The sequence below is a fragment of the Canis lupus genome, chromosome 23 (genome assembly GCF_048164855.1).
Source record: "Canis lupus baileyi chromosome 23, mCanLup2.hap1, whole genome shotgun sequence".
In the NCBI taxonomy this organism is placed as follows: Eukaryota; Metazoa; Chordata; class Mammalia; order Carnivora; family Canidae; genus Canis; species Canis lupus.
Window position 1 is genome coordinate 17,184,742 of NC_132860.1, and position 27,164 is coordinate 17,211,905.

Genomic DNA, 27,164 nt, shown 5'->3' on the forward strand with positions numbered 1-27,164 from the left:
CGTGACCACCAACTAGTCCCGCCTCTTTTTATTCATGAAGGAGTCAGGGGCCCAGAAATAGAAGAGGGCTTGCTCGGGCCCCCTGTGGCTCAGTGGTTGAGCAGCTGTCTTTGACTCAGCTCATGATCCCAGGGTCCTGGGATCATGCTTGCTTCGACAGCACAAATACTAAAACTGGGATCCTGGGATCAAGTCCCCCGCCAGGAGCCTGCTTCTCCCCCTGCCTCTATCTCTGCCTCTCTATGTCTCTCATGAATGAATAGCTGAATGAATGAATGAATGAATGAATAGATAGATAGATAGATAGATAGATAGATAGATAGATAGAGGGATCCCTGGGTGGCGCAGCGGTTTGGCGCCTGCCTTTGGCCCAGGGCGTGATCCTGGAGACCCGGGATCGAATCCCACGTCGGGCTCCCGGTGCATGGAGCCTGCTTCTCCCTCTGCCTGTGTCTCTCTCATTCTCTCTCTCTCTCTCTCTCTCTCTGTGTGTGACTATCATAAATAAATAAAAAATTTAAAAAAAAAAGATAGATAGAAAAGGGCTTGCTCAAGGTCACATGGCAAGGTGGCAGCTAGCCCTTAGCCTCCCCCCTCTTGGGGACCCCACTCTACCCTGTCACCCCCGCTGCTCCTTCCCCGGGCCTGACATGTGCCATCTCAGCCGCTGCTACTGCTGGGCAGGCACGGGCTTGTATCTATATTATGGGAAAAAGATCAGTCAGCATCACTTTCAGCATTTTTTTTGGACCTGTCACCTTAGCACCAAAAGATAATTTCACAAACCCTTGGGGAAGAGGGCACAATGGCGGTTTAAAACGCCACTCGCTCATGCTTATTTGCAGTGATTCGTGAACACTCACCTTCCTCATTAACTAAAGAGTTCAATGACACCACCCCAAGTCCTAGGTTCCCCAGGAAGGGAGTTAAAAGGTGAACAATGAAGGGAAGCCATGAGCATTCCCCTCGCCCACGTCTCTTTCTGCCTTAATGACCCCAGTCCCCTAGCATTGCAACCCAGCAGTGAACAATGCCAGAAACTAGCTGAGGGTCCAGCAGGATAGCCAAGGCCTATGGCCACCAGCAAAGGACCCAGTGGGCCACCAGAGCCCATAGAACCTCTCTCTTCTCCAGGCACCATGATACTTAGAAGGGGTATTGAAACTACTTGATCTCCAAACTGGCCTTATGAGTCACCCAGAAGCAGTTATCTTCCTCCTGATGCTTGGCCGGGTCTCCTCACAGGCCCACTGCTAATCTTCCAGGAGCCACATTTACCTCCTCTCTCTATCCACCCACCACTTGCCACAGCTCTCTGGTCCTTCTCCGCCCACCTGTGTTATCACCTCCTTGGGGCCAAATTCACACCTGGAAAGGAGAGGCAGGCCCTTTTGAGGAGTTTGATGTTGTGCTGCCCTTGGCCCTGCATTAGCAGACGTGCTGACTTGTTTCGGAAACTCATCCTGAACTCCAGGAGCCTCCAGCCCAGGCTCTCTCCAGCCTGCCATCCATCCATTCCACAGAGCTGAGCTAAGCCTCCTGCCCCAAAGATGTCCACTCACACCAATCATTCCTCAGAGGCAGATTCACCTTGAGCAATAAAGTTCTCACTTTGGCATCTTTTGGACGTTCACACCTACAGGAAGAGCTATTACTTGGGCTCCCTCTAACATTCTGACCGGTTCGGCTGGGTCCCATGAAACTCTGGTGTTTGTTTCACTCACATGCCTGCCAGCTCATTGTTTTTATCTCTTTGCCAACTTCACCCCCCATGCCTCAGCCAACACCACCTGAGGGCTGCTCTCACCAAGGAGAAGCAAGATGATGTCTAAGGTGAGCAACAGGTAAGAAAGGTAATAAAGCCCACGCCTTCAGGAAGCTGAAAGACTGCTTAAGCCAAGAGCCCACCAGGCTTGTCTTAGAAACATCCATATTCATCTGCCGCAGTGAGGAAGCCAGTACCCACCAGCTGTGCCCAGAGAATTCTTCTTGAAGACGTCCATTATGGGGGCATCTGGGTGGCTCAGTTGGTTAAACATCTGACTTCAGCTCAGGTCATGATCTCAGGGTCCCAGAATTAAGCCTCGCGTGGAGCTAGCCCTGAGCATGGAGTGGGGAGTCTGCTTCTCCCTCTCTATCTCCCTCTACCCCTTCATTCCCCCACAATCCCAAGGCCAAAATCAAGATTCTGGCTTCACTGAGCCCTTATCTGGAGACTCTAGAAAAGAATCCACTTCCATGCTCATGCAGGGTGTTGCAGAATCCAGTTCCATGTGGGCATAAGGCAGAGGTTCCTGTTCTTTGCTGGCTCTTGGGCAGGGGTTGCTCTCTGATTCGTGCACACAGCCCGCTCTATCTTCAAAGCCAGGCATGGCTGCCTCTGTGGCTCCAAACCTCTCTAACTTTTCCTTCTACAACCAGCCAGAGAGAGCCCCTTATGCTAAGGGCTCGTGTGAAGTAGATCAAGCCCACCTCAGTAACCTCCCTATCTTCAAGTCTGCCGTGCCATATACTACAGGATAATCCCAAGAGTGATTTCTCATCATATTCAAAGGGTCTGGAGATTCCAGAGGGCCATCTCTGAAATTCTGTCCACCACAGGCCCATATCTAGCATCTGTTCTAACCAGTCAAGGCTGAAGAGCAGCAACTGCATAACTGAATGTGTGTGTGTGTGTATGTGTGTGTCCACACAACTGTCTTTCTTTCTCTCTCAAGATTATCTGAAGCCCCACATGTGTAACAGTAATAAAAGAAATCACCATAAGCTTTATCCAAAGTATAGAACCAGGGGGTGTCCTGTCTGGAAAGGATTTTAAACACTACCCACCCCAGTCCTGTCACTAAGGTAGCCTCTGCTAAAATACCTCCACTGATAAACAGCTCATTACATTTCTGAACAAGACATCAGCCATCAATCATTTATTCAAGAAACATTTACCAAGCACATGCTCTAGGCCAGGCCAGTGCTAAGCACGCAAACAAGGTGAACAAAACATGATCTGTTGTCACTGTTAGAAAGCACTTCCTTATGATGGGCCAAGATCTGTCTGTCCACAGTCCCATCTGTTATACCTCGTGCTAGCCCTTGGGGCACCAGGGTAAGCCAGTTCTCTCTGCCACAGCTGGCAGGCCCCCTCCTCCCCCACCCACATATCCACCTGGCAGAAACTCACTCCTGCCAAAGAGCTGGCAGGGTGTGGGGCTGTGAGGACACCAGCTCCAGGCCAAGCCTGAGGGCCCAAGGGGCCAGGAGCAGCTTTGTCCTCTCTGAAATGGATGGTCCTTCTGGATCATAGAGACCTTCTTGCCCAAACAGGCCCTCAACACAAGGACATGAACTGATCACAAGGGTTGTTATTACAGTACCTCTCAGCACCTGTCTGGTACCCCTCCTGCCCCAGCTCTATAGCCCTTGGCTGTCCCTGCCATTCACTGTGTCCCCATCCTTACCCTGTCCCACTCCCCACTCCTCCTCAGCTCCTGGGCACCCCAAAGCCTTCCTGTAATAACATTTGATTCACATGCTAAACCCAAGTTAAGACCTCAAGAGGTCCTCCTCAATCTTCTGGACAACAGCTACCATCTTCCCAGGGACCTTCTGAAGCCCACTGCCTGTGTAGTCTGTCCAGAAGACTTCAAGGCAAGGAAAGTCACCAGAGCAAACTTTTCACCAAAGACTCTCAATGGGGTACAGTGAGTCAGGGGGCCACATGCAGACCTCATTTTATTCAATAAAGTATCAAATACCAGGTCCCAGGAGTAGACAGATAGAAAATATACCCCAGATTCCAGGGGCTGACTAATGATGGCATAGATGGCCAGACAATTCAGCAGACTGTCATCACAGTGTGGTTGGTATGTGAGATGCTCTGGATATTTGGGGACCCTCAAGGAGACACCTAATCAGATGGGCATGGGAGCAGTGAAGCAGCATGGTCAGAGAAGCCTCCCTGCATCATTCCCAAAAGGAGAGGGGAACACTCCAGAATGGGCAGGCTTGTTTGAACCCTTCCCATACATACACACCTACTCAGACCATTCTGGTAGCTTCTACCTCTCCAAATGAGAATGACCACTTTAAAGATTTGGGGTAAGAGTGACAAATCTTCACAGCATGGAGATTTATTAACAGTTTGAATCTGAATGCCATTAGGTGGGGTAGGCATTCCCTACTTTCAGAGGTTTATCTATCCCCATTGCTTCCACCATCTGCACTGATTCATATGGAAGTGGAGACCTATGGTCTAAAAATGGGAGCAGTGGGACACCTGGGTGGCTCATTCGATTAAGCATCTGCCTTCAGTTCAGGTCATGATCTCAGGGTCCTGGGATAGAGTGGTGCATCAGGCTCCCTGCTGAGTGGGGCATCTGCTTCTCCCTCTCCTTCTGCCCACCCCCCCCCCACTCATGCTCATGCATACTCTCTCTCTCAGATAAATAAATAAAATCTTTAAAAAATAAAATAAATTAAAAAGGGGAGCCATGATTGAGACTCGAGGTCCCAGCCTATCCAGAAAGGAAAACACAGATACAGCTGACTCTGGTGCATGCTCATGATGAGCAGGCTCTACAAGAAGGGATGGCAGGGCCTTGGGTCCCACAGAGAGCACTTACTCTGTGTGTGCACCAAGTGACCAGCGGCCTGCCCAGGTGGGCATAGCTTTGATTTGCACACTTGAAGCCTATCAGGTGTAAAGACTCAACCTCCACCTGTCTCTCCCTTCACTTCTCTCTGATAACTTGCCCTTTCCTGTCACTGTTCCCCTTTGTGCCCTCCTGACTAAATGTGGGTCTCCATTGCCTGCCAGCAACCTTCCTCCCTCTTCCCAGTCCTTCCCAGATACCTTTCCTCCCAAAAGACCCCAGAGGTCAAAATAAAACACAATCATTACTATCTTTTAAATTTAGGTCTACTACTCTCTATGCCTAACTTTAAAAGCAGATGAATCAAACTGTTTTAAATGAAGCTTCTTGGGGCATCTGGGTGTCTCAGTCAATAAGCACTGGCCTCTTGATTTCAGCTCAGGTCATGATCTCAGAGTCCTGGGATACAGTCCTGTGTTGAGATTCATGCTGAGTGTGGAGCCTACTTGAGATTCTTTCTCTCTCTCTCTCTCTCACACACACACAAATAAATAAAATCTTTTTTGTTAATTTTTTAAAAAAATAAATGAAGTTCCTTTGTTAATTGTCCTGAATTTAAAAAGTTACCTAACCCTGATTTAAGAAATTTCATTGGGATCCCTGGGTGGCGCAGCGGTTTGGCGCCTGCCTTTGGCCCAGGGCGCGATCCTGGAGACCCGGGATCGAATCCCACGTCGGGCTCCCGGTGCATGGAGCCTGCTTCTCCCTCTGCCTGTGTCTCTGCCTCTCTCTCTCTCTGTGTGTGTGACTATCATAAATAAATAAAAATTAAAAAAAAAAGTTAAAAAAAAAAAAAAAAAGAAATTTCATTAAATAAAATGATTTGATAACACCATGGCTGTACTATGCGCAATTCCTAAGAAGTATCCATTTATCTCTTTTACTTGGGAAAGTAGATAATTCTAGAAAGTTCTAGATAGTTTCTAGTTTCTAGATAGTTCTAGAAAGCTACATTTTTTCAGACAAAATCTGTCCCCCTTATGCCCTAATAAAAAAAAAAAAAAGAAAAGAAAAAAGCTATGGTGTGGCTTTTTTAATGAAATTCACAATTCCTCTATCTTAATCAGAGCGTGCTGAACATAATTTAAAGTTCTCTCAATGACTCATAGTCATCGTTGTGTTACCCAATCATGAGCTTAGAGGCATTTTGTCCCAAGATTGCTGTGTTTCGAGTTCTTGGGTCTGGTCTGCTTTTCATGACTTCCTCTTTCACTGTTGACTGTCAAATAATAATGATGACAAAAACAAGAACACTAATGACGTTCCAAGCATTGTCCTAAGTAGTCATGCTTATTAGCTCACTTAATTCTTGCAAGGTAGGTGCTTTTATTATCATCAATGTGCAGATCAGGAAATAGGCCCCTACAGTTAAGAGCCTCACCTGAGGCCACTCAGTAGTAAGAGACAGGCTGTCATCTGAACCCAGTGGCCCGTCTGCCACACCTGAGCTCACAATTACCACACACCACTCATGGAAATCCCTCTCCCCACTTCTAATCTCCTTCCTTAAATCTGTCGCATGATAAGAAACAAGACAACAAAGGCTATTAGAGCTGTGTGAAGAATAAATAGGAGATGGGATGGGAGTACTGGGGAGATGATGGCTGAAAACTATAGGGTCTCTTTCGGGGATGATAAAAATGCTCTAAAATTGATTGTGGTGATGTGAGCATAACTCTGAAAATATAATAAAACTACTAAACTCACACATTAAATGGGTGGACTGTATGGTGTGGTATGTGAATTATATCTCAATAAAGCTGCTTAAAAAGAAGTAGAACTGAGGAGTGCTGATGCACATTTTGGTTGCACATTCTTCGAGTTGCCATCAATGTTGCCCTCAGTTGCAACTTTGTGCTTTCGTAGAGTAGGTGAGCTCCAGGATAGGTAGGATGATAAAATTCGAAGTGAACAAAGGATAGCTTCTTGGTACCTCTCACCTTCTCCTGTCTGCTTTTTCTCTGCCCCCTAACTTTGATTCCATAGATCGTCCGTCCCATCATCTCACCTTGACCCACCCCACCCCCAGGTTCCAACAAAGACCTGGCCAATGTCATCTTCCTAAGGCAGCAAGGCCCTGTAGCAAGGTGTCCCTGCTAGTCTTGTCATCTGGCCTATAGCCTACAGAGAGTGCAACCCGGAACACTGGCTCCCTGGAGTCAGCCCCCAGCCTAGAAAGGTCATGTCTGAACCCAGCTCAGCTTTTCCATCCTGGAAAACCAGCATCTATGTCTTAGGTGCTCATCTTTCTTATTCACGATCCAGCCTTTCTTCTTTTTATAAGAAGCTGTTTTCCTTCCTAGTTTTACTTTGTGCCTTTCCACTAGACCTACATCATCCTTTTCTTTTTTCTTTTCTTTTTTTAAATAAGAGAGAAAAAGGCAGTGGTGGTAAAGAGAGGCCTTCTCTAAGCACCAGGAATATTCAGGTTTGTCAGAGGATCCAGGATGAGGAAAGGCTTTTTACAAACTGGATGCCCTTTCTCATGTCGTGGTTTGAAACACAGACCCACAGACTCCGGGTATCTGGAGATGTGCTGTTGCTCCAGGCCTGTGGACTCCTTGCAGGACGGCTCCACATGACCATTTATATTCCAGAATGCCAGGAAGGAACCAGAAACAAAGAGGAAGCTGGGGAGAGGGTTCCTCCAGGGACTGTTCACATCTGAACATTTGCATAATGGTGGCTCTATGAGGCAGAGAAACTGAAAGACAAATTAGGGATGAATAGCTCTGGAGAACATTGGGACTTCCGACAGGTAGTCCAGGGACCAGTCTGTCCTTGGCAGAAAAGAAACCAATGGGCAGAGAGGAGCTCTGGCCCAGCTTCCCTTTATTTCATTCAGAAGGCTGGTAATTACATGGTAATTACACCCTGGAGAGCAGCACCCAGCATCATTCCAGCACGTACAGGTGGAATCAAAGACTCCACCCCTGGAGATGGAAGAGCCTCATGACCAAAGTGTGTGGTTCTGGATTCAAAAGACCTGGGTTCGGGGTGCCACGGTGGCTCAGCGGTTGAGCATCTGCTTTTGACTCAGAGCATGATCCCAGGATCTGGGATCGAGTCCCGCATCGGGCTACCTGCGAGGAGCCTGCTTCTCCCCCTGCCTGTATCTCTGCCTCTCTCTGCGTGTCTCTCATGAATAAATAAATCTTAAAAAAAAAAAAAAAGTCCTGGGTTCTAGTCCCTGCTCCATCACTTCCTCACTATGCCTCCTGGTGCAAGTTAACTAAACCTCTCTGAGCCTTTGTTTCCTAATCTGCAAAATGGAAGTCCAGAAGATTATCCAACTAATAAGCCTGACGTGGAGAGTAAAGAACGAAGCAAGCCGTGTGGCCGACACCAAGCCCACAGCGGGCAGGGAGGTGGGCAAACAGGGCACAGTGACGGGGGGCTTACTGTGACCCAGGCACCGTCCTAAGCCCTTCCCAGGTCGATTCCCTCATTACTCACTACGCCCCGCCAAAGTAGCTACTCTCACCATCCCCACTTCATAGGTGAGGAAGAGCCTGGGGCACGGAGAGGTTTCCTAATTTTCCAAGGCCATAGAACGTACTAGTGAGGGACAGAACAAAGCAGTCCAGAGAGCTGTAACCACCCTGACGTAGTATCTGCGGTGGCAGTGAGGAAACAGAACATCTTTCCTCTGCCACACATCCACTGCTCGCCACCACGGGCTAAGTCCTGGGGATACAGTAGGAGCCAGATGCAGATCTCCAGGGGCTTCCATCCAAGGGGGCAGATAGATGCAAGCCGAGACCACCGCATCCTAGTAAGTAGGGACAGGACATAATTTCCGGAGAGAGGCCTACAGCAGAATTTCTGGAAACCATGGAGTGCCGTTTAGACTACGAGTAAGAAGGTTTCCATCTGGGATCCCTGGGTGGTGCAGCGGTTTAGCGCCTGCCTTTGGCCCAGGGCGCGATCCTGGAGACCCAGGATCGAATCCCACGTCGGGCTCCCGGTGCATGGAGCCTGCTTCTCCCTCTGCCTGTGTCTCTGCCTCTCTCTCTCACTGTGTGCCTATCATAAATAAATAATAAAAAAATTAAAAAAAAAAAAAAGAAGGTTTCCATCTTGCTGTTAGCCTGGGCTTTCATAAGATAACAACTTCTTTTTGGAGCTCTCAGTCCAGTGTCACCCTGTCATGGAAAGCGGCCTCAGAACCCACTATTCCTAATAACAAAAAAATCCCAAGATTGCTTCTCTTCTCATTATTAGGGTGTAAAATGCTCGATTCATAAGACACAGAGGGTCCTGCACACCATTCAGTTCATAAGGCCAGCCCCCTATTAAGCCACTGCAGGGTGGATGAGGGTCTCTGCAGTCCTGCTCTTGACCCTCCAGGGATGAACTCACAGCTGGGCCTCCAGCCACTGCCCCCCACCTAACACAGGCTGGTACAGTAGACTGCGGGCACAAACCACCCCCTCACTGCATGGGCTCAGAGCCCCTCAGGGGAAGGAAAGCTCTTCTCTTATGGATGGTAAAGCTCTGTTCTTGCCTTTACACCAGTGCTCGACTTTTTACTTCTTTCCCAAAAAGTTAAGGAAATACTGAAATTCTAGACTACCAAGAAAGCAAAGGGCTTGCCTTTAAAAAAAAAAAAAAAAAAAGGAGAGATCTCAGGAAGGATCTGATTGATGACTGGGTCGCAGACAAGGCCCATGTTATACTACGTTCGTTAGCTCTGAGGTCTACAGCATGCTGGCTGGGCAGGCACCCAGCTAAAGCCCCACTAGACACTTTCTCAAAGCTCTTTTCTTCTTTAATTCCACTCTCCTGGGTGAGATAACCTGAAAGGATGACTTCACATTGTACTTGGATTAAGATCCAAGCTTCTCTTCAGGGAACCCAAGGCCAGCCTGACCTGAGCCCTGACTACCCTCCAGGCTGAGGGTTATCTCTCTCTCTCTCTCTCTCTCTTTCTCTCTCTCCTCTCTCTACCCTTCAACTCCTTATTCATCTGCTTCATAGCATCCATGCTAGGCCTGTTTGTCCTCAGATCCACTCCTCATCCTCCCATGTTTCCAGCTTTATGGCAGCTGGAAGATACCTAGGCTTCTGGCTAGGTTTGGCCAATGGCAACCACTGGAAGAAACTGGAAGGTGCCAGGAGGAATAAAGCCAGGTATCTCCTGCTTCCATTTCTGCTTGGAAGCATCTCATGCATTGGAAGCATCTCTGCAGCTGTGGCCCCCTGCTACTTGGCTCATTTTCCATTGAAAAGGCCACCACAGTTCCAACTTCTTCACCCTGGGCTCCAGCGACACCATCTCTTCCCATCATCCCTCCAGCCAGAGAAGTAGCTACTTCCTACTGCCACTAGTCTCTGGCCCACCTCCCTGTCTTCTGCTTATCTTCTCAGTTTCCTACCACCTCGGTAACCATTCCCGGTATTAACATCTGATATCCAGTAGTTGTGTGGTTTCTGTTTTTCTGGTTAGACCCTCACTGATAGAGCACTTATCATAATTTGCCATGTTTTATTTAATCTCTCCCATTACTAAATTATTGTCTGGACCAGCTAACCGTAAGCTCTCCGGGGCAGGGACTGTATTGATCTTGCTCATTAGTGAATCCTCAGTGCCCGGTACAGCACCTGGCAAACTTATTTAATAATGCCAAGCACTTGTCAAGTGATGAGAAGAAGTAAAATTGATGCTTCCCACAAAATCCTCAAACTTCCAAAAAGAACATGGAAATATCATTTGCAAACAGTATGTCTTCATGCGCACGATTTGTTACTCAAACACCAGCAGAGAAAAAGTGGGTGTTGATCCTTCAACCCAATGCAGGCCCTGAAACGTCCTTCAGGAAGTAAGTGGTGAACTAAATGGTCTCAGTTAAGAAATAAATTCAGCTCCCAGGGACATGCCAGCTTATCTCAGGACACACACACCCCCTGGCCTCCCTGGGCCTGTGCACACATGAACTGGGTCATGGGGACAAACCTTTTCGCCGTCTCCACAGACTTCTGCTCCGCCAACTCCTTCTGCAGCTCCCTCTCCTTGGCCTCCTTCTGCCCGATGGGGCAGTCCTCAGGGACGGTGAAGAGGGACAGGGCATCTTTGCTGTCCTCTTCACGGAGCACTTTGGCAAACACCTTCTCTGCCAGCAGCCGGACTTGCTCATCGACCTCAGAGATGTTCAGCTTGGGAAACTGGCGCGGCATCTCGGCTAGCAGAGAAAGAGTGAGTGTTAGCCTTTCTGAATTCCTGGACGGCCTGAGTCAGTGGGGTCGGGGGCCAGAAGGTCCTAACACAAGGGCCTGGCCCTGGAGGTCAGCTGTCTTACTCAGGAATTCCCCAGACCAAACTCAGCATGCCAATTTTAAAAACAAGCTCCGTGGGGCCCCTGGATGGTTCAGTAGGTTAAGTGTCCAACTCTTGATTTCGACTCAGGTCCTGGTCTCAGGATCATGGGATCAAGCCCCGTGTTTGGCTCTGCACTTAGCACAGAGTCTGCTTAAGACTCTTTCCCTCACCCTCTGCCCCACCCGCACTCTCTATTGCTCTCAAATAAATCAATAAATCTTTAACAAAAAACTAACTCCCTAAGTCATTAGGTGTGAAGAGTGTAGTGTCACTCACATTTCATGAGAAAGTAAATGTTCAGAAGTCCAAGAATGGACTAATTACGTGTGCTTCTGTTTTCCTGAACCCAGGGGACCCACAGCACTCCTGGCTTTGTTTCCATGACCAGGAAGGGAGAAGAGAGTTCAGGCCCCCCTCCCCTCCTACAGACTATCCGGAGGCCCTCTGGGTACAGCAATGACCAAACCTCACTCCACACAGCACAGAGGGGAGTACTAAACCCCAAAGGTACAATGACCTAGCCCAAGGTCCCACAGGATGAGCATGGTGCTCTGGGGAATCCGAAGTTTCATTCTCCATCACATAAAACAATTATGTTTTATTGTTCAGAAACAATTATTCTTATTCTTAATTATTCTGAAAAGAAAGAATCTGCCATCGTGGTTCTACCATCTGCCAAACTTGCTGGAACTTGGAACAAGGCACAGCAAATCAAATAACTGCTTAAAGGCAGGGATACTCTTTACCTTTCACAGCCCAACTGAACACTCACTTCCTCAAAGAAGCGTGCCCTAAACACTTTTCTTCATGCTGGCTCCCTCCTATCAATAGCTGGCCTCAACTACCTGGTTGGTTCCCTTCTTTTCTTTCTGTCTGTCTTTCAACATTTATATAGGATTTATTAAGTATATTCCTTCAAGCCCGATCTACGTAATAACTTAGTTAATCCTATTATTCACATTTTACAGATGAGAAAGTGAAGGCACAGCGAGCGAACATGGCCAGGTCCCACTTTTATTAAGTGGGCAGAGATGTGTGCTGTTCTCAGCCTTTGGCCCCCTTGCCCATTTCTTCTCTGAACCTCTCTGCTCAGGGATCTGAACCCAGGCAACCACGTTCCACGTCTGTCTTCTTAACCACTACACCGTGGTGCTTCTCTTTGTCCATTTGGGCACCAGGGCAGGTCTCCTTGCTGTCCCCAGTGTCGCATTTACAGAATGGAGGAATACTGCATCCTGTCAACAAGCCACCTCCTCTAGGAACAGCCCTGGAAGAAGAGTGTCTTGTACCTATCACCATAGTTTCTTTGAGGAAGGTTTATTGCTTTTTTTAAGATTTTATTTATTTATTCATGAGAGACACAGAGACAGAGGCAGAGACAGAGGCAGAGGGAGAAGCAGGCTCCATGCAGGGAGCCTGACGTGGGACTCTCGACCCTGGGACTCAGATGCTCAACCACGGAGCCACCCAGGCGTCCCTTTGAGGACAGTTTAAAGAGAAAGGTGGTTTAGTCAGCCGAGAGAAGATGAAGGTAAGGCAGGGCCCAGCTGGTGTGTGGCCCGGAGAGGAAGCAATTACAGGGCAGGCGGGGCTCACCAGGCAACTTTGCGACAGTCACTCTCTGCGCCTCATAGTTTCTCCTCTGTGAGACGAAGAGAAGAGACTAAGCAGTCTCCAAGGCCCTCTCAGTTCTAAGTGCTGCAATTTCTAGGCACCAGAGAGGTTTCCAGTGCCTGGGGAGGCTTGCTGCTCTGGTCGTCTCTGCGGCCCATAGGCCTGATTCATGACACAGGCAAGAAGGAAGAAAGCCAGCTCGTAACACCTGTCAAAGAACATCTGTGGATCCCTTGACTGTGAAACCAATTTCCTCCTCCTCTCCACCCCCAGGGCCATGCCTTTCCTGGGCCTCTCTCCCCTCCAGGGGGTTCAGTGGGAGGGCACCGCTGAGAAGGAAGGAAGTTGGCACACAACTGTTCTAGTCTGTGGCAGTAGAGAGCAAGACAGCAAAGGCCTGACCTGCACAGAGGAAGAGGACCAGAGCTAATTGCGAAGATGTCCACATCCTGATAGAGCCTACAGAAGGGGAAGCTGGAAGCTCTCAGAACAGGGCTCGGAGAGGAAGGGACAGGGAGAGAAATGGAGAAGACAAAGAACTGGAGCCAGGAGGAGCTGTTAGGTGAGAACAAAGCTGGACCCCTGACCCCCCAACCCTAAGGCCGCGGGTTAAGTACAGAATTCCAAAACCTCACGGGGCATCTCAGAAGTAGACTTCAAACAGGGCCCAGGCAAGAGGCAGCGGATGCCATAAGGCATACACACCATTTGACAGAGTAAACCCACTTCCAGAAATGGCTTCTAAGAAAAGAATTTGAAGGAAGGAAAAGCGCAAAGATGTTTACCTGCACTATTTTTATGGTTGCTTTAAAATGTCCAAATGAGAGAGAGCACATTCACTTGAAAAAAAAAGTTAAGCAACCAGTGTAATCCTCTAAAAAATACTGGGAAATGACAGCAAATGAAAAAATTAATACATAACACTATACCCAATGCTTTGATTACAATAATATGAAAATGTACCCCCTCAAGGATAGGGCTGTAAGAGAAACAGACACTCAAATGACCAGTTGACAGGATTGCCCGTGTGTGAGGCAATATCTGATTTTGATCATTGATGCTGTTATAATGTCATTTTTTTAAAGATTTATTTATTTTAGAGAGAGAGAGAGAGGAGAGAGAGAGGGCACAAGTAGGTTAAGGGGCAGAGGGAGAAGGAGAAGCAGACTCCCCGCTGAGCAGGGAGCCAGATGAGGGGCTCCATCCCAGGACCCCAGGATCATGACCTGAGCGAAAATCAAGAGTCAGAGGCTTAACTAAGTCACCCAGGGGCCCCAAATGCTGTTATAATGTCATTTTTCACAAGCACAAAGAAGACAGGAAAAAAAGACTAAAGAGGTTTTGTTTTGTTTTGTTTTGTTTTGTTTTAAGAAAGGAAAACAAGGGGGAAAAAATTAAACTTCTCCAACCCAGGTTTTGGTAATCAGGGTCCTCTCCCAGCTAACCCACATCAGAGACAGGCCACCCAAAGGAATTATGCCACTGAGATCTATATCTGCGTTAGCTCTTGCCCTGGACAGAAAATGCCCACCACCACCTTCCTACCCCCTAGCCCTTATCCCTACAAACATATCCAGGCCTGAATCAGCCACAGCCCACCAGGCCTCCTCAGAAATGGGCATGGTGGCGGGGGGGGGTCCTTTGTGTCTGAGGGCTCTTATATCAGATCCTGCCATGTTTTTCTCTGAAGCCTTTTTTACCTTGCTGAAGTCAACTAAACATACTTTTCTGGATGCGCCTTTCAACAAAAGATCTTCCTTTTTCCTTAAATAGTTTACATCATCCCGGGTTTCGGCACAAAAACAACAACAACAACAACAAAATAGTTTATATCAGCCCTTTCCAGAATGGTTCTTATGAAAAGTCGATACTTGTTGCTGGTGAAACAGGTATTCTGGTCAATTACCAGGGAGATGCTACATCCCACAGCTCCCCACCCCAGATTCCCAGAGCACATCAAAGACCTGAGGATAGGATCACAGAGTAGCATTTGCCCATATAGATCCTTTTTGTTGCAGACCCATATCAATCTCCTGCAGAATTACTACTAGTGTCTTAAATAAGTGGTGGAGACTTCATTTCATACCTTAGTATGGACCCAGTAACCCAGTCGGTGGGCCTTAGGAGCCTGTTATCCACCTGTCTTCTGGACATCCTTGGCGGACAACTCCCACCTGCCAGCCCCTCCCTCCACGGCTCATATCTCGTCTGAGACCCAGAGACACCTGGCAGGGCAGGCATGCCCAGGAAAGCCAAACAGAGCGTCAGCTCCAGCTGCCTCTTCAAGCCTGGCTTTCAACCGTCTGTCAACCGTCTGTCAGCTGAAGCCAGCAAGCCTGGGAGGCTTAACTGTAAATTCAATCAGCTAGGGTTTAGCTTATCTTGCTGTTAAAAAACGACACCCTCTGAAGAGCTTGAAGGATTGTCCCAAAGTCAGAAAGCTATAAAATGCCACCGGTGTCAACAAACAGTAACTTTTCATGGCACCCCAGGCCCTCGCAACAGGAAGCACGATACTACTTAAACCCCTTCTCACACCAATGAAGCTGTTTCTTGCTCTTGCCAGACTCCCATTGTCAGAACCCATGACACAGACCTGAGCCTGGTGCTGGAGTCTCCATGGCTGATCCTGAGGATGCCACACCGGCGACGCACCCAGGCCATGAGCCGTGTGCGCCCAGGAGGCTGAGCTGAGTCAGTGTGAGTGCAGCTAGCCGGGTCCTGCCTGCCGCTGCTGGGGTGGGAGGTCTCTGATTTGCATATCTGTGAGCAGCCTTGAGCAAGAGCAGGAAATGTCCGGGCTGGAAACTCTTCCATGAATACGAAATGGAAGTGGAAAATTTCCAAAGGTCCTAAAGGGCCCAGGTAATGCCAACTATCCACAGCTGCTGTAGCTGAATGCGGTGTCCTCGCCCTGTTCACAGACCTCTCCAAAGCAAGAAACGAAAGCCACTCTCGCCCCAACACAGCAGTACCTTCAGCCTCCCTGACCAAGCACAGAAGGTAAGCCACAGCCTCCCTGGAATGACCAGACCCCTGAAAGCCAAGCAGGAACATACCATACCATCACCTTTGCTGCTTCCATTTGAACCCCACCTCAGGCCTGGCCCGGCAACCAGGTTCGTTTTACCAAGGGGATTGTCTACAGTACAACCTGCCCTGCCTTTCCTCAGAAGGCCCCCCAAAGCAACCTCCCTGAAGCCACCCCAGGACTGACAGGGGAAGTGCTGAGCCCAGTTGCCAATAGAGTTCCTCCTTCCCCTCCTCCTCTAAAAAAGCCAAGGACTATTGAACTGCTCCCTCCTTTCCCAGGAAAAGACAGAGACTCAGGGACAAGACTCCTCAGTACAGGAGCAGGCTTAGGATGAAAAGCTGGCATGCCTTGTCCCACTCCTTCCTTTCTTCCCTGGAAGAAGCTGACATCGCAGGTGACTGGACAGCCTGCCAGGCTCTCCCAGAGTATCAACACATATGCATGCACACACACATACACAACAGAAAAGAAGGATGTCCCTCCTGACCCACCTGAGCCCCCCCTCCCCCGTCCTCCCCCTCTTACTGCCGCTCTTGGTTTCCAAGTGGGCCTCCAGCTCTGAGTAGCCTTCTGAGCACTGGCTGAACTCGACCACCCTGCCACCACCACCTCGGCTCCTCTGGGGACAGTGGAGCCACAGAAGCAGCCCTCTGAAAGCAAGGCTCAGAACCAATACAGTGACTTAGACAAATGGTGTGGGTCTGGGAAATAACCGTGAGCAAAATGGCTATTTCTGTGGTGCTGTTGAAATCCTGGGGACAGGAGCCCAGAAAGGATGGGTCAGTTGTTTACCAGGAGGCTAGCTCTAGCCCTTGACTTGGGCCTGAGTCACCTCCTCATGTCCAATCGTGAGATTGTGCCTTCCTGAGCCCACATAATGATTCCTGTGTGTGCAGAGCAGGATTACAGGGTTGACACATGATCCTTGGGCTGCTGCTGGGCTTTAGCTACCCAGAGATTACAACCCACCTGTCCTCACAGCTGTTTCATAAACAGTACAATTGGCAAGCTACAAGCAACCTAGAGGAAGGGTAATATTTATTCATTAAATAATTAAACGAATTTAAAGCATAAGGGGAAAAGGTCCAAGTCCTTAGTACTGTAGTACCCTACAGAAGGGAGGAGGGGCAAGTGATTCCTTCTGCTGACATGTTCTGGGGAGGGGGAGGTACGATGGGGGCTGCAGTGATAGCATCCGAGCTCATTCATCTGAGAATCTACCTGGATCCAATTCAGGGAATTCTATTCTGCACCTGTAAGCAGACCATGGATAGCCTCAGTCTAAACAAGCACTTTCCAAAGTATAGTCTGTAGAACATACAAGGTCAGAAGGCTTGGAAAATACTGCATACACATAATACTTTATGGAGATTCATACACAATTTCTAAAGATTTTTTTAAATTTGTTTTTTCATGAGAGACACAGAGAGAGGAGAGAGGCAAAGACATAGGCAGAGGGAGAAGCAGGCTCTCTGCTAGGAACCCAATGTGGGACTCAATTCCAGGATCCTGGGATCATGCCCTGAGCCAAAGACAGATGCTCAACCACTGAGCCACCCAGGTGCCCCTATAAAAAAAAAAAGAAAATTATTTATTCATGAGAGACACAGAGAGAGAGATAGAGACACAGGCAAAGGAAGAAGCAGGCTCCTCTCAGGGAGCCAATCACATACAATTTCTATTAGCAGATTCCAAACACCAGAGATTCCTTTAGTAAAGAAAGCTATTTGACTCTGTTTAGCCCAACACACTTATTTGACCCTCTGACCACTGCCACCATAGGAAAAAACACCTATTAATATCCGTGGCACAGGCTTTGGAAAATGCCTTTCACCTGAGCCTTTATTTTCCAACATAGAAAATGCTGTCTTCCCAAGGCCCAGGTATGGATGTGAGACCCATTCCATCAGGTCTAGACAGAGATGGGCAGCAGCTCAGCTAAGAAAATATAGGTTGGGACAATGGCCAAGGGTCCTGGTAGAACCAAAGAGATAGAAGAACCTTGGGAACAGGAGGAGACTGTGACTTTGTCTTGGGAGGGCAAATTCACTCATGACCTAAAATGAGGATAATAACAGTATCAACCTCATAGGTTGTCATGGCATTTAAATTAGTTGGCATATGAAAATATGCTAGAATAGGCTTAGAATAGGACCTGGCACATAGTATGTGCTTTGTAAGTATTTATCAACATCATTGTCATCATGATATCAGGTACAAGAGAGTCCAACTGGGAAAACAAGCATGAAGTTTCATCTAGACACTGAATCCTTTTATTCAATATTATTTATTGAGCACCATTATGTGCCAGATACTCACTCAAGCTCCCATTTGGGAGCAATGAGAAGGAAACCATGTTTAAATGTGAAACCAGATCAGGAGAAATGGCCTTCTTCTCTATGATTCATACTTCTTGCTGACTTTGCATGGCCAGAGCTCCAGCCACCAGCCCATCTTTCTATGCTCCTTTTATATCAAAGCCCAAAGATAAGGTCTCCTCTCATTGATATGCAGTCAGCACTGAGAAGATCTCTGAGAAGATCACTGAGAAGAAGCGATTAATACATTGGTGGGGTGGGAGGGGAACGACCAGGAAGGCCAATGAGTAGTTTTAGGGGAGAAAAGGTATCTCCCTGCTTAATCCTAAGGCTATATTTTACCTGCCCATGATACTGTCAAGATCTGGGATTGATTTTGAGGCCATCTGAAGAGTGATTCACGGAATGTAAGGACAAAGAAAAACAGGCCTCATGTCTCAAAGAACGTTTGCACCTAACTGAAAGCTCCTCAGTCAGTCCTTATCTAGGATTTCAGAAGGACTAAGAGTGTGCTGAAGGTGGTACTAAGAGGTCTAGGAATCTATCCATGTAAATGCCATGATTCTTAGGGCAGCCCCAGTTCCATCATCTTCACAGCAAGCCAGTCCCTCAGAATTTCACCCAGAGTTGTAGCCAACTCTTCTTACTCCAAACCTGCTGCCAACACTTAGGGAGGCGAGAGCTGACAGGGACTCTGCCTGCCTGGCTCAGTAGCTCAACTACCACTCAGCATTGATGCCCCACAGCCAGGAGTGGAATTTCTCCCATGAGGGCTCCAGCCACCATCAGCTTTTCCCTGAAGCTGACCAACCGTTGGCCAATGCATCAAGACAGATGGCCAACATGGGCTCAGGACCATGCTAAAATTCCTTCCTTCCAGCTTTCACCTGGTTCCTTTCCTAATTTGTCACCCCCTCCCCCGCAAGCTTCCAGACACATACAAAGGATCTGACAGTTTGGGGAAATGACACTGTAGTTAGCAAGCCCGGCCTATTCCAGGGTCTCTCAAAACTTACCCCAGAGGCCTCTGCCAGCCAAGACGAGCCATTAGGAGCTCCACTGGCAAAGCAGCCACCAGGAAGTTCAAGGGCAGAAAGCAGACTTTCAGAGGCCAGTACACCTCCCATCCTGGGAGAGAGCCAAAGAGGTAAGGATGAAGGCCTCAAATGAGCCCACACCCTGTCATTCTGTCCATCTCCCTGCCTTCAGGAGGAAACCCACCCCAGCGGTGGGCACCCGGCCAGTCGTCCAACCCCTAGAAACGTGGCCAGGGGCTTGAGTGGCGGCATGTCCCGGGTCCCTTAATTTCTCTAAACCTTGCGAATCCAATGTAGGCCTCCGGGGAGCCGAGGTGAGGCTGGCTCACCTGAGGTCCCCGAGCCCCGGCCGCCGCAGAGACGGCGGCTGGAGCAGGGGCAAGGCCCCGGGCAGGGCGGAGTCGGGGTCGGGGTCGGGGTCGGGGTCGGGGTCGGCGCCGCCACGGCGGGCTGGGAAACCCGAGGCTCCGACCTCCGGGGGCCGCGGCTCGCGTCAAGGTCAGCAGCGCAGCATCGCGCGCCCGCGGGGGCCGGGGCGGGGGCCGGGGCGGGGGCCGGGGCCGGGGCCGGGGCCCCGCCGAGGGCCCGGAAGGGGCGGCCCGCGGGGCTGGAGCGCGGGCGGCGCGGGGCAGGGCGCACGGCGAGCGCGGCGGAGGGGCCGCCCGCACCGCAGCCCGCAGCCCGCAGCCGGGGAGCCCCGGGCCAGGCCGGAGCCGGCGGCGCAGCCCGCGGCGGGGGCGGGGGCGGGGGCGGGGGCCGAGGTCCGCGGGCGCCCGGGGCCTGCGCGGCCGGAGCGGAGAGCCACCTCCCCACGGAGGCAGCCGGCCGGCCGCGCGCCGCCCAGCGGGGCCCTACCTGGGCGCGGAGCGGAGAGGCGACCGCGGGCGGCAGAGGGGCGCGGGCCGGGCCGCCGCGCAGGGCGACCCGCCGGCCGCCGAGCAGCCCGCCCGCCGCCACCTGCCGCCCCGCGCCCCGCGCCCCGCGCCCCGCGCCCCGGCCGGAAGCGCGCCCGCCGCAGCCCGGGGCCAGGCTCCAGCCCGGCTCCTCCGAGCTCGCCTCCGCCGCCGCCCGCCGGGCCCCGAGAGCGCCTCCCGCCGCGATCCGACTGGCCCGAGCCTCCCCCCGCGCCAGGACGCCTCCCAAGGTGAGCCCCGGGGGCACGGCCCCCCAAACAGGTGACTTACTCCCGGTGGCTGAACGGACCCGCAGGCATCAGCCGGGCGTCAGCCTGGTCCCTCGGCTCACCTTCCTGCCCCTCCCAGCTCGCGCACACACACGCACGTACACACTCACACTCACATAATCCTTCTCCAACCTCCTGCCCTCCAGCTTATACACCAAGTCCCGACTGACCTAGTTGCTCAACCCCTGGGTGCCTTCTAGCCCCTTACTCGCCTCTCCCAGCACTTGAACCTGCAGACCACGCCTTCCTTCCTGGATCGCTTAGAGGACTAAAGTTTCCAGAGTTGGCGCCCGCCGCTTTCCTTCCAAATTTCCTACATACCTTGGTGACTACAGCTCCGCAGCCTCCAAGGCCGGGCTTTTCATCGCGATGTTCCCCCCCCAGGTCCCGCCGCAGCCTGTCTCCTCTGTCATTGTGCGGGCCCAACCTCCTGCCTGCTAATGACTTTGAACTTCACCTCCAAGCCAGAATGTCCTAGAGCTGCAGATGGTATATCCAGCTTCCTGGGGTCCATCTCCACTGGAGGTTTGTAGGCCGAATCTCAGACTCCCAATTTCCTCCCAGGAACGTGCCAGAACCTGCTCCTGCTCCTGTGTTTCCAGTCTTAGTGAATGATAGCACCACCTCCCACTCCAGGCCACACTGGGGAGCCATCCTTGACTCTCCCGTCCATCTCTCACGTCCAATTTGTCATCAAGGGAGGAAATGGAACTAGTCATTAGTGAGCACCCACTGTGACTTCACTGTGCCAAATGCTATCGAGTAATTGCCTCATTTAAGTACCAGGTTTTATTCCTTCTACCTCACAGCCTGGTATTTACAATTTACTTATTTATAAATGATACACACATGTAATTGTATGAATATATTACATATTACAAAGCATACCTAAAAACTGTCAAAGAATGTGGTAAAGATAATACTTTATTTTTAATGACTGGTACAATATGCCTTGTCCTTTTACTTTAATGTTCTTTGCAAAAATTGGTTTAGGGAGAGCAACAGGATTAAAAATGGTTTTAATATATCTTAGTTTAATATTTTATGAAACTACAAAGTATGCTTTTAAGTTCAGTTAATGCCAATACTTAGTCCTAATGGCTGTTATTGTCCACCCCTCCCCCCAAAAAAGGATATTTCACAAAGATAAATAGACCCAAATTCTATCTTTGACTACACTTAGTAAATCCGAATTCTCTTCTAAATTCTATATACCAATTTTGCAAATGTGAAATTCCACCGGAAAGCTCTTCTTTGTCCATGAAGCCAGCATTTTCATGATGTTTTCCTGTTATTTTTGTGAATATTTTTAACAAATGGATTTTTTTAAACTCTTGAAACGCTTCATTTGGAAGATTGTAAAATGGATTTAAAAGTATATTTCTTGGGGGATCCCGGGGTGGCTCAGCGGTTTGGCGCCTGCCTTTGGCCTAGGGCACAATCCTGGAGTCCCGGATGGAGTTCCACATCAGGCTCCCTGCATGGAGCCTGCTTCTCCCTCTGCCTGTGTCTCTGCCTCTCTCTCTCTCTCTCTATCATGAATAAATAAATCTTTTTTAAAAAGTGTATTTCTTAATTATGAAGACTATAGCTGGCACAGCTTGCTTGCTTATTTATTTATTTTTTCTTTATTTGAGGTGGGAGCAGAGGCAGAGAGAAACCAAAGCAGGTTTCACAACTCAGATTACAACCCCTAGCTGAAACCAATAGTCGGACTCTTAACCCACTGTGCTACCCAGGTACCCCATTAAGCGACTATATATGTATTTTATTTTTTTTCTTCTCAGATTTTTATTTAAATTCCAGTTAGTTAACATAGAATTCAATGTTGGCTTCAGGAGTAGAATTTAGTGATTCATCACTTACATACAAACATATAACCATACAACTACACATCCCCCAGTAGCAATGTCTATATGGGTGATGACACACTTCCTTTTGGCATTAAAATCACATGATAATGAAAATAGTTCCAAACATCAGTTTTCAAAGTCTTTCTCTATAACATGATTCTTTCAAAGCATAATTATATTCAATACAAAAATATAATCTATCTGAAAGGATACATTGTGTGTGTACACGTGTGTATGCATGCATCTGTGACAATCACAAGCCAGCACATCAGAGATCGGCAAATTTGGATTACTTGGTTCTTTTGTTAAACTCATCTTTAAATTCCACAGATTTTAAGTTCTTTGCCTTGAGATGACCAGTAAACCTTTGAGTAATATAAAGAATTTCATATTCTCATTCCACATTTCATTAAAAAGTATTGTAAAGGGCACCTGAGTGGTTCTGTGGTTGAGTGTTTGCCTTTGGCTCAGGGCATGATCCCGGGGTCTTGGAATCGAGTCCTGAATCGGGCTTCTCACAGGGAGCCTGCTTGTCCCTCTGCCTATGTCTCTGCCTCTCTGTGTGTGTCTCTTATTAATAAATAAGTAAAATCTTTTAAAAACCAAAATAACATTTTTTTGTATTGGTAAGATTTTAAGATTTTTTCAAATTAGCCATATTATTGACATCCTATAGAATTTTGTGCCCTTCCAACTTCAATTACAAGAAAGAAATTATAACTTGAGAATGAATGATACAGTTGATAGCCCCTCACTACTCCCAACTCCCAGTTTTGTATTCCAGGCAAGGCAGCCATTCTATCAGTGCTTACTTTTACACATAAAAACCACAACATGTTGGGGTACCTGGATGGCTAAGTCGGTTAAGCATCCAACTCTTGATTTTGGCTCAGGTCATGATCTTCTCAGGGTCCTGGGATGGAGCCCGGCTCTGGGCTCAGTGGGGAGTCTACTTGAGGATTCTCTCCTTCTGCCCCTCCTCTTGCTCATGCTCTCTCTCTCTCAAATAAATAAATAATCTTAAAAAAAAAAAAACAACAACCCCATAGCATGTTATAAGCCATTCACATTGTAAGCATCTTTCCTTTAGTAGAACGCAAAAAGTATTTCTTTATGAATGCCATCATTAAAAAGTATGGCAAAGGTGTAAGGGGAAACATGTCAGCAATGTGCACATACATCATGTCTTCTAAACCTTTTCTTCAAATCTTCAACTGTGTTTTCTGTGTGTCATCCAATAGAATGCTTTTTTTTTTTTTTTTTTTTTGGATAGCCATCCCCTCTCTGCACTAATTCCATCACTTTAACAATGGCAAATAGAACAGAGGTTTTTTCCCAATGACACTGACTGACATTTTGCCTTTTACTATTAAGTAAAAGAGATTTTACTCAAAAGAGATTTTTAAACATGTTTATTGCATTTAATAATAGCCCAGAAAAGTACACAACTCGGTACTGCATGACTTGAAATATTGCTTTTCAAAAAATTGTAAAGATTTGTCTTCATGCTCTGGTTGTGTAGAATTCCCATGTCTTGCTGATTATGAATGGCACATTTATATTATTATTAGCTAATACCTTAAGGCCCAATATACTCTCAGGTTAGTTGTTAACTACAGTGATCTAAATCCATATTCCAAGTAGTCTCTTCCATAAATTTGAACTTTTTTCTGTCTACTTCCTTCTCAGAGATATCATCATAATGGATCTCATATGAGTTGTAGGAAATTGTTAGCTCTGCCATTTTTCTGAGTTTGACTTTGCTTGCACTATTCATATTATTTTAAATCTGTGGGTTTCTTTGCAGGAATCTTTTCAACCCACTTCTCTGTTTTGTGAGAATTAGTTTAGTTAAATGATAATTAGATGATATAATCTATCTTTCTACCACCTGGGATACAAATAACTCATAATACCTTGTGATTCACTTGAAAGCAACCGAACCAGTGAGGGTGCCATAGTCACCCCCTCCCCTGTGGAGTAGAACCCCCTTTTCCCTGAGGACACCTTAGCTATGTTACATGACGTGAACACCTGAAGCAAGGGTTGAATTAGGGTACCTGTGTCAATCCATATAGTAAATATAGGTGAATCTTAATTTCTTTGAGTCTAAAACATAAATAGAAGTTTTAACTCTTCTTTTACATGCCAGTGGATCATCCTACACACCCACTTTGAAGACCATTGATTTAATCCATCCCTGCCATTGCCTCGGTTCCATGTGAATATCACCTAACTGGTTTCTGCCAGTACAACCTCCTCTCCAATCCCTAGCAGTACCACCAGTCTCTTCTCCATGCTTCTACCACCAGTGGCAGACATCCTGAGTTCTCTCCTCTCTTCTTTTCATGCTCCAGTCATTCAGACTTGAACACCCTGGAAAGCACTGGGATCAGAGCTGTAGGTTACCTCCAACAGTGCCCTGAGTCCTAATAGCACTGAAAGTTGGTGTTATTCAAGCATTTTCGGCAACCCAGAGGTATTTGGGATCTGTGTTCCACCCTCCACCCCACTAATGCTCTCCTCTGGGTGATTGTCACATAATGTACACCCACATCCAAGATGGGCATGGCAGGCTTCAAATACCCAATTTCTCTCTTTCCTTTTACAGTCTCCTGGGCTACAAGAAACCAAAATCTTCCCCCAGGAGGCAATAAGAAAGGCGCTCTGCTTCTGAGTACTTTAGCAGAGTCTTATCAGATACATCCAGTTTTCAAACCAAAATGCCCTGGGGCCTTCTGTTAATTGAGTGGACTGAAATTATGGCATATGGTCTGACAACAGGCAGAAATAACTATATCAGGAGTATATGGTGGCTGGAAGAAGAATGCCCAAGGCAGTGCTCCTGGCTGTGGGCACAGAGAGTATTGTGGCCACTGCCGACGCTGTAGTATAATGAGAGGACAGCCTTCCCCCCACTTGCTTCTCACTCCAATTTGAGGTTCAAATCCTTCCTCCAGGAATTTAAGTCTCTGGACATCAATCAGCCCTGAGCAAGCTGGAGATGGACAGAGGGCAGAACAGTCTCCTTATAGTTAACAGCCAGTGCCTTCTTTCTGAAATGGGTTTCTAGAAAGGAGAGTGTCAAATCTGAGTACTTCAAAAATTAGTGTGAATGAGAGTTGGGCCCTAGACCCAGAGCACATGAACTGGGTTGGAAATGGAGCTATTGTAACAGGGAGCAGAGGGAGAAGGGAGAGCTCAGGGGTAGGAGGTGTTGAGTCTTGGGGTAGCTGGAGACCTCGGCCTTAAAGAGTCACTCCTGTCAGCACTGCAGTGAAGGAAGGTCAGTGAGTGGGTGTTTGAAGCTTGGGCCCACAGCATATGACCACAGAATGCTCTCTCTCTCTCAATAGTCAGGAGGCTGACACTCCCCAGGACATGCCTGTGTGCTCATACGCACATGATCTCTGTAGTTAAATTGAAGTCTGGCAATTAGCAGTTTCCCCATCTAAGAATGGCCTATTGTCTCTGTCTTCCGTCCAGGACTCTGTACAAGATAATCCTAGGCTGTTGTTCCAGCTCACCACTAGCTCATTCCCAAGTCTGTATGTCTTTCATACTCTCCAAAACTCTACCATCAGCCATGACACCATTCTAGTGAGACTATGCAGTTGGACTTCTACAATGAAAGTCACAGCTTCAGGTAGTCTCGTACATTTAACCCATTGTCTGAACTGCCCCAAACTCCCTTCATCTTTTACCTTATAATTTGAAATTCAAATGTCAAATTCTAGCATGATTGTGGCCCTCTAGAATTATTTGGGAGGGAGAAGAGAGTGGTGGGCAGAGTAGACCCTCAGATGAGGCTGTGACCTCTGTCTCCCAGAGATGCAGTCCTCCCCCATTACTCCCCCAAGGTGCATATACACACACATTCCCCTTCGGTGATACTCATTCCCAAGTTCCCTCCTGGCAGCAGCTTTTAGCATTCCCCCATCCAGGCTGTCCTCTTCCCAATCCCTTGTTCAGAACTGCCTGCCCAACCATTCAGTGAGTGATAGAGTCAAAGGCTGAGCCAGGAGCAAGAGTATGTAGCTATCCTATCCTTCAGTGTCTACTTTCTAGTCGAGTGTCAGGCTTCAGACAGTACCATCAACACACAATCCATCCTCACTCAGCTCAGTGGGTTCTACCAGGAACATCTGGAGGAATGGGAGAGGCTGAAATTGTATCAGAAGGAAGAATAGGAATTTTTCCAGTTCCGGAAATCTTGTTATTTGAATGAGTCTAATGATGATCTCACTAAGGATAAATAATACCTCTGGGTAAGGAAAGAGGACTCTGTATAAGAATTTGATTTGGGGGGCCCCTTGGTGGCTCAGTTGGTTGAGTGTCTGACTCTTGATTCAGCTCAAGCAATGATCTCAAGGGTCATGAGACAGAGCCCCACATGGGGCTTTGTGTTCAGTGGGAAGTGTGCTTGAGAGTCTCTCCCTCTCCCTCTGGCCCTCCTCCTGCTTGTACTCTCTCTCTCTCTCTCTCTCTTGCTCTCCCTAAAATAAATAAATCTTTAAAACAAAAGAATTTGATTTGGGAAACCAAAAATTAAAAAATTATGATGTTGCATAACATTGTGAACATAATTAATGCCACTGAATTATACATATAAAATGTGCATGTAAAATTATGCACGCTAAAATGGCAAATGTTCTGTTCTACATGTTTTACTACAATAAAAAATTGAGAAAAAAAATCAAAAACTGAATTTTTAAAAAGCTACTACTTCAGAGCTCCACTGTTTCTTTGCATCATTAAGAAGTGTGAACAGGGCAAATGGCTCTTTATCAGCTATCCAACTATCCACAAACCTTCAGGAAAAGTGGTTTAAGAGGTTCTCTGAGGGAACAAAGAAGGAAGACTCATGTTCCACGCTGAAAGGACACAGGAAAGAAAGGAAGGCAGTTGCCAAAAAAAAGAGGATTAGTGCTTAAAGAGGAAAGAGAACACAAAGGTCACTATGACACAGAACCTCCTCCCAGGAATCTTCAGAAATCTTGGAGAAAATACAAACCGCTAACAGCTCACGGTGGGCAGAAATTCTCGTTACTCATGATTTTTCTAAAGACTGAGTCTTTGAGAAAGAGAAAGAAATAAACTACTTGGAAGTCACCAGTACCCATCATCTGTCAACTGTTCCCCAAAAGTAAGTCCCAGTCA

At 47.9% G+C, this 27,164-nt stretch overlaps 1 protein-coding gene and 1 long non-coding RNA gene across 12 annotated transcripts in view; one reads left to right on the top strand and one right to left on the bottom strand.

Moving 5' to 3' along the window:
• AMPD3 (adenosine monophosphate deaminase 3) overlaps positions 1-20,815 on the bottom strand; it is a 48,932-nt gene extending 28,117 nt beyond the window's left edge. The window contains exons 1-3 of one of the 11 annotated variants that reach the window (XM_072794090.1): positions 20,322-20,339; positions 18,948-19,059; positions 10,603-10,828 (exon numbers count right to left, since the gene is read on the bottom strand). In XM_072794090.1, coding sequence (XP_072650191.1) covers positions 10,603-10,823 — 221 coding nt within the window. In that variant the 5' untranslated portion in view covers positions 10,824-10,828; positions 18,948-19,059; positions 20,322-20,339. The other 10 variants (XM_072794089.1, XM_072794085.1, XM_072794091.1 and 7 more) reach the window with 10 other exon arrangements.
• Positions 12,965-26,726, top strand: LOC140614799 (uncharacterized). The gene is made up of 4 exons (XR_012015572.1): positions 12,965-13,141; positions 15,146-15,279; positions 15,504-15,582; positions 20,536-26,726. It is a non-coding gene; the product is annotated as an uncharacterized lncRNA (long non-coding RNA).
• The last annotated feature ends 438 nt before the right edge of the window (positions 26,727-27,164 follow it).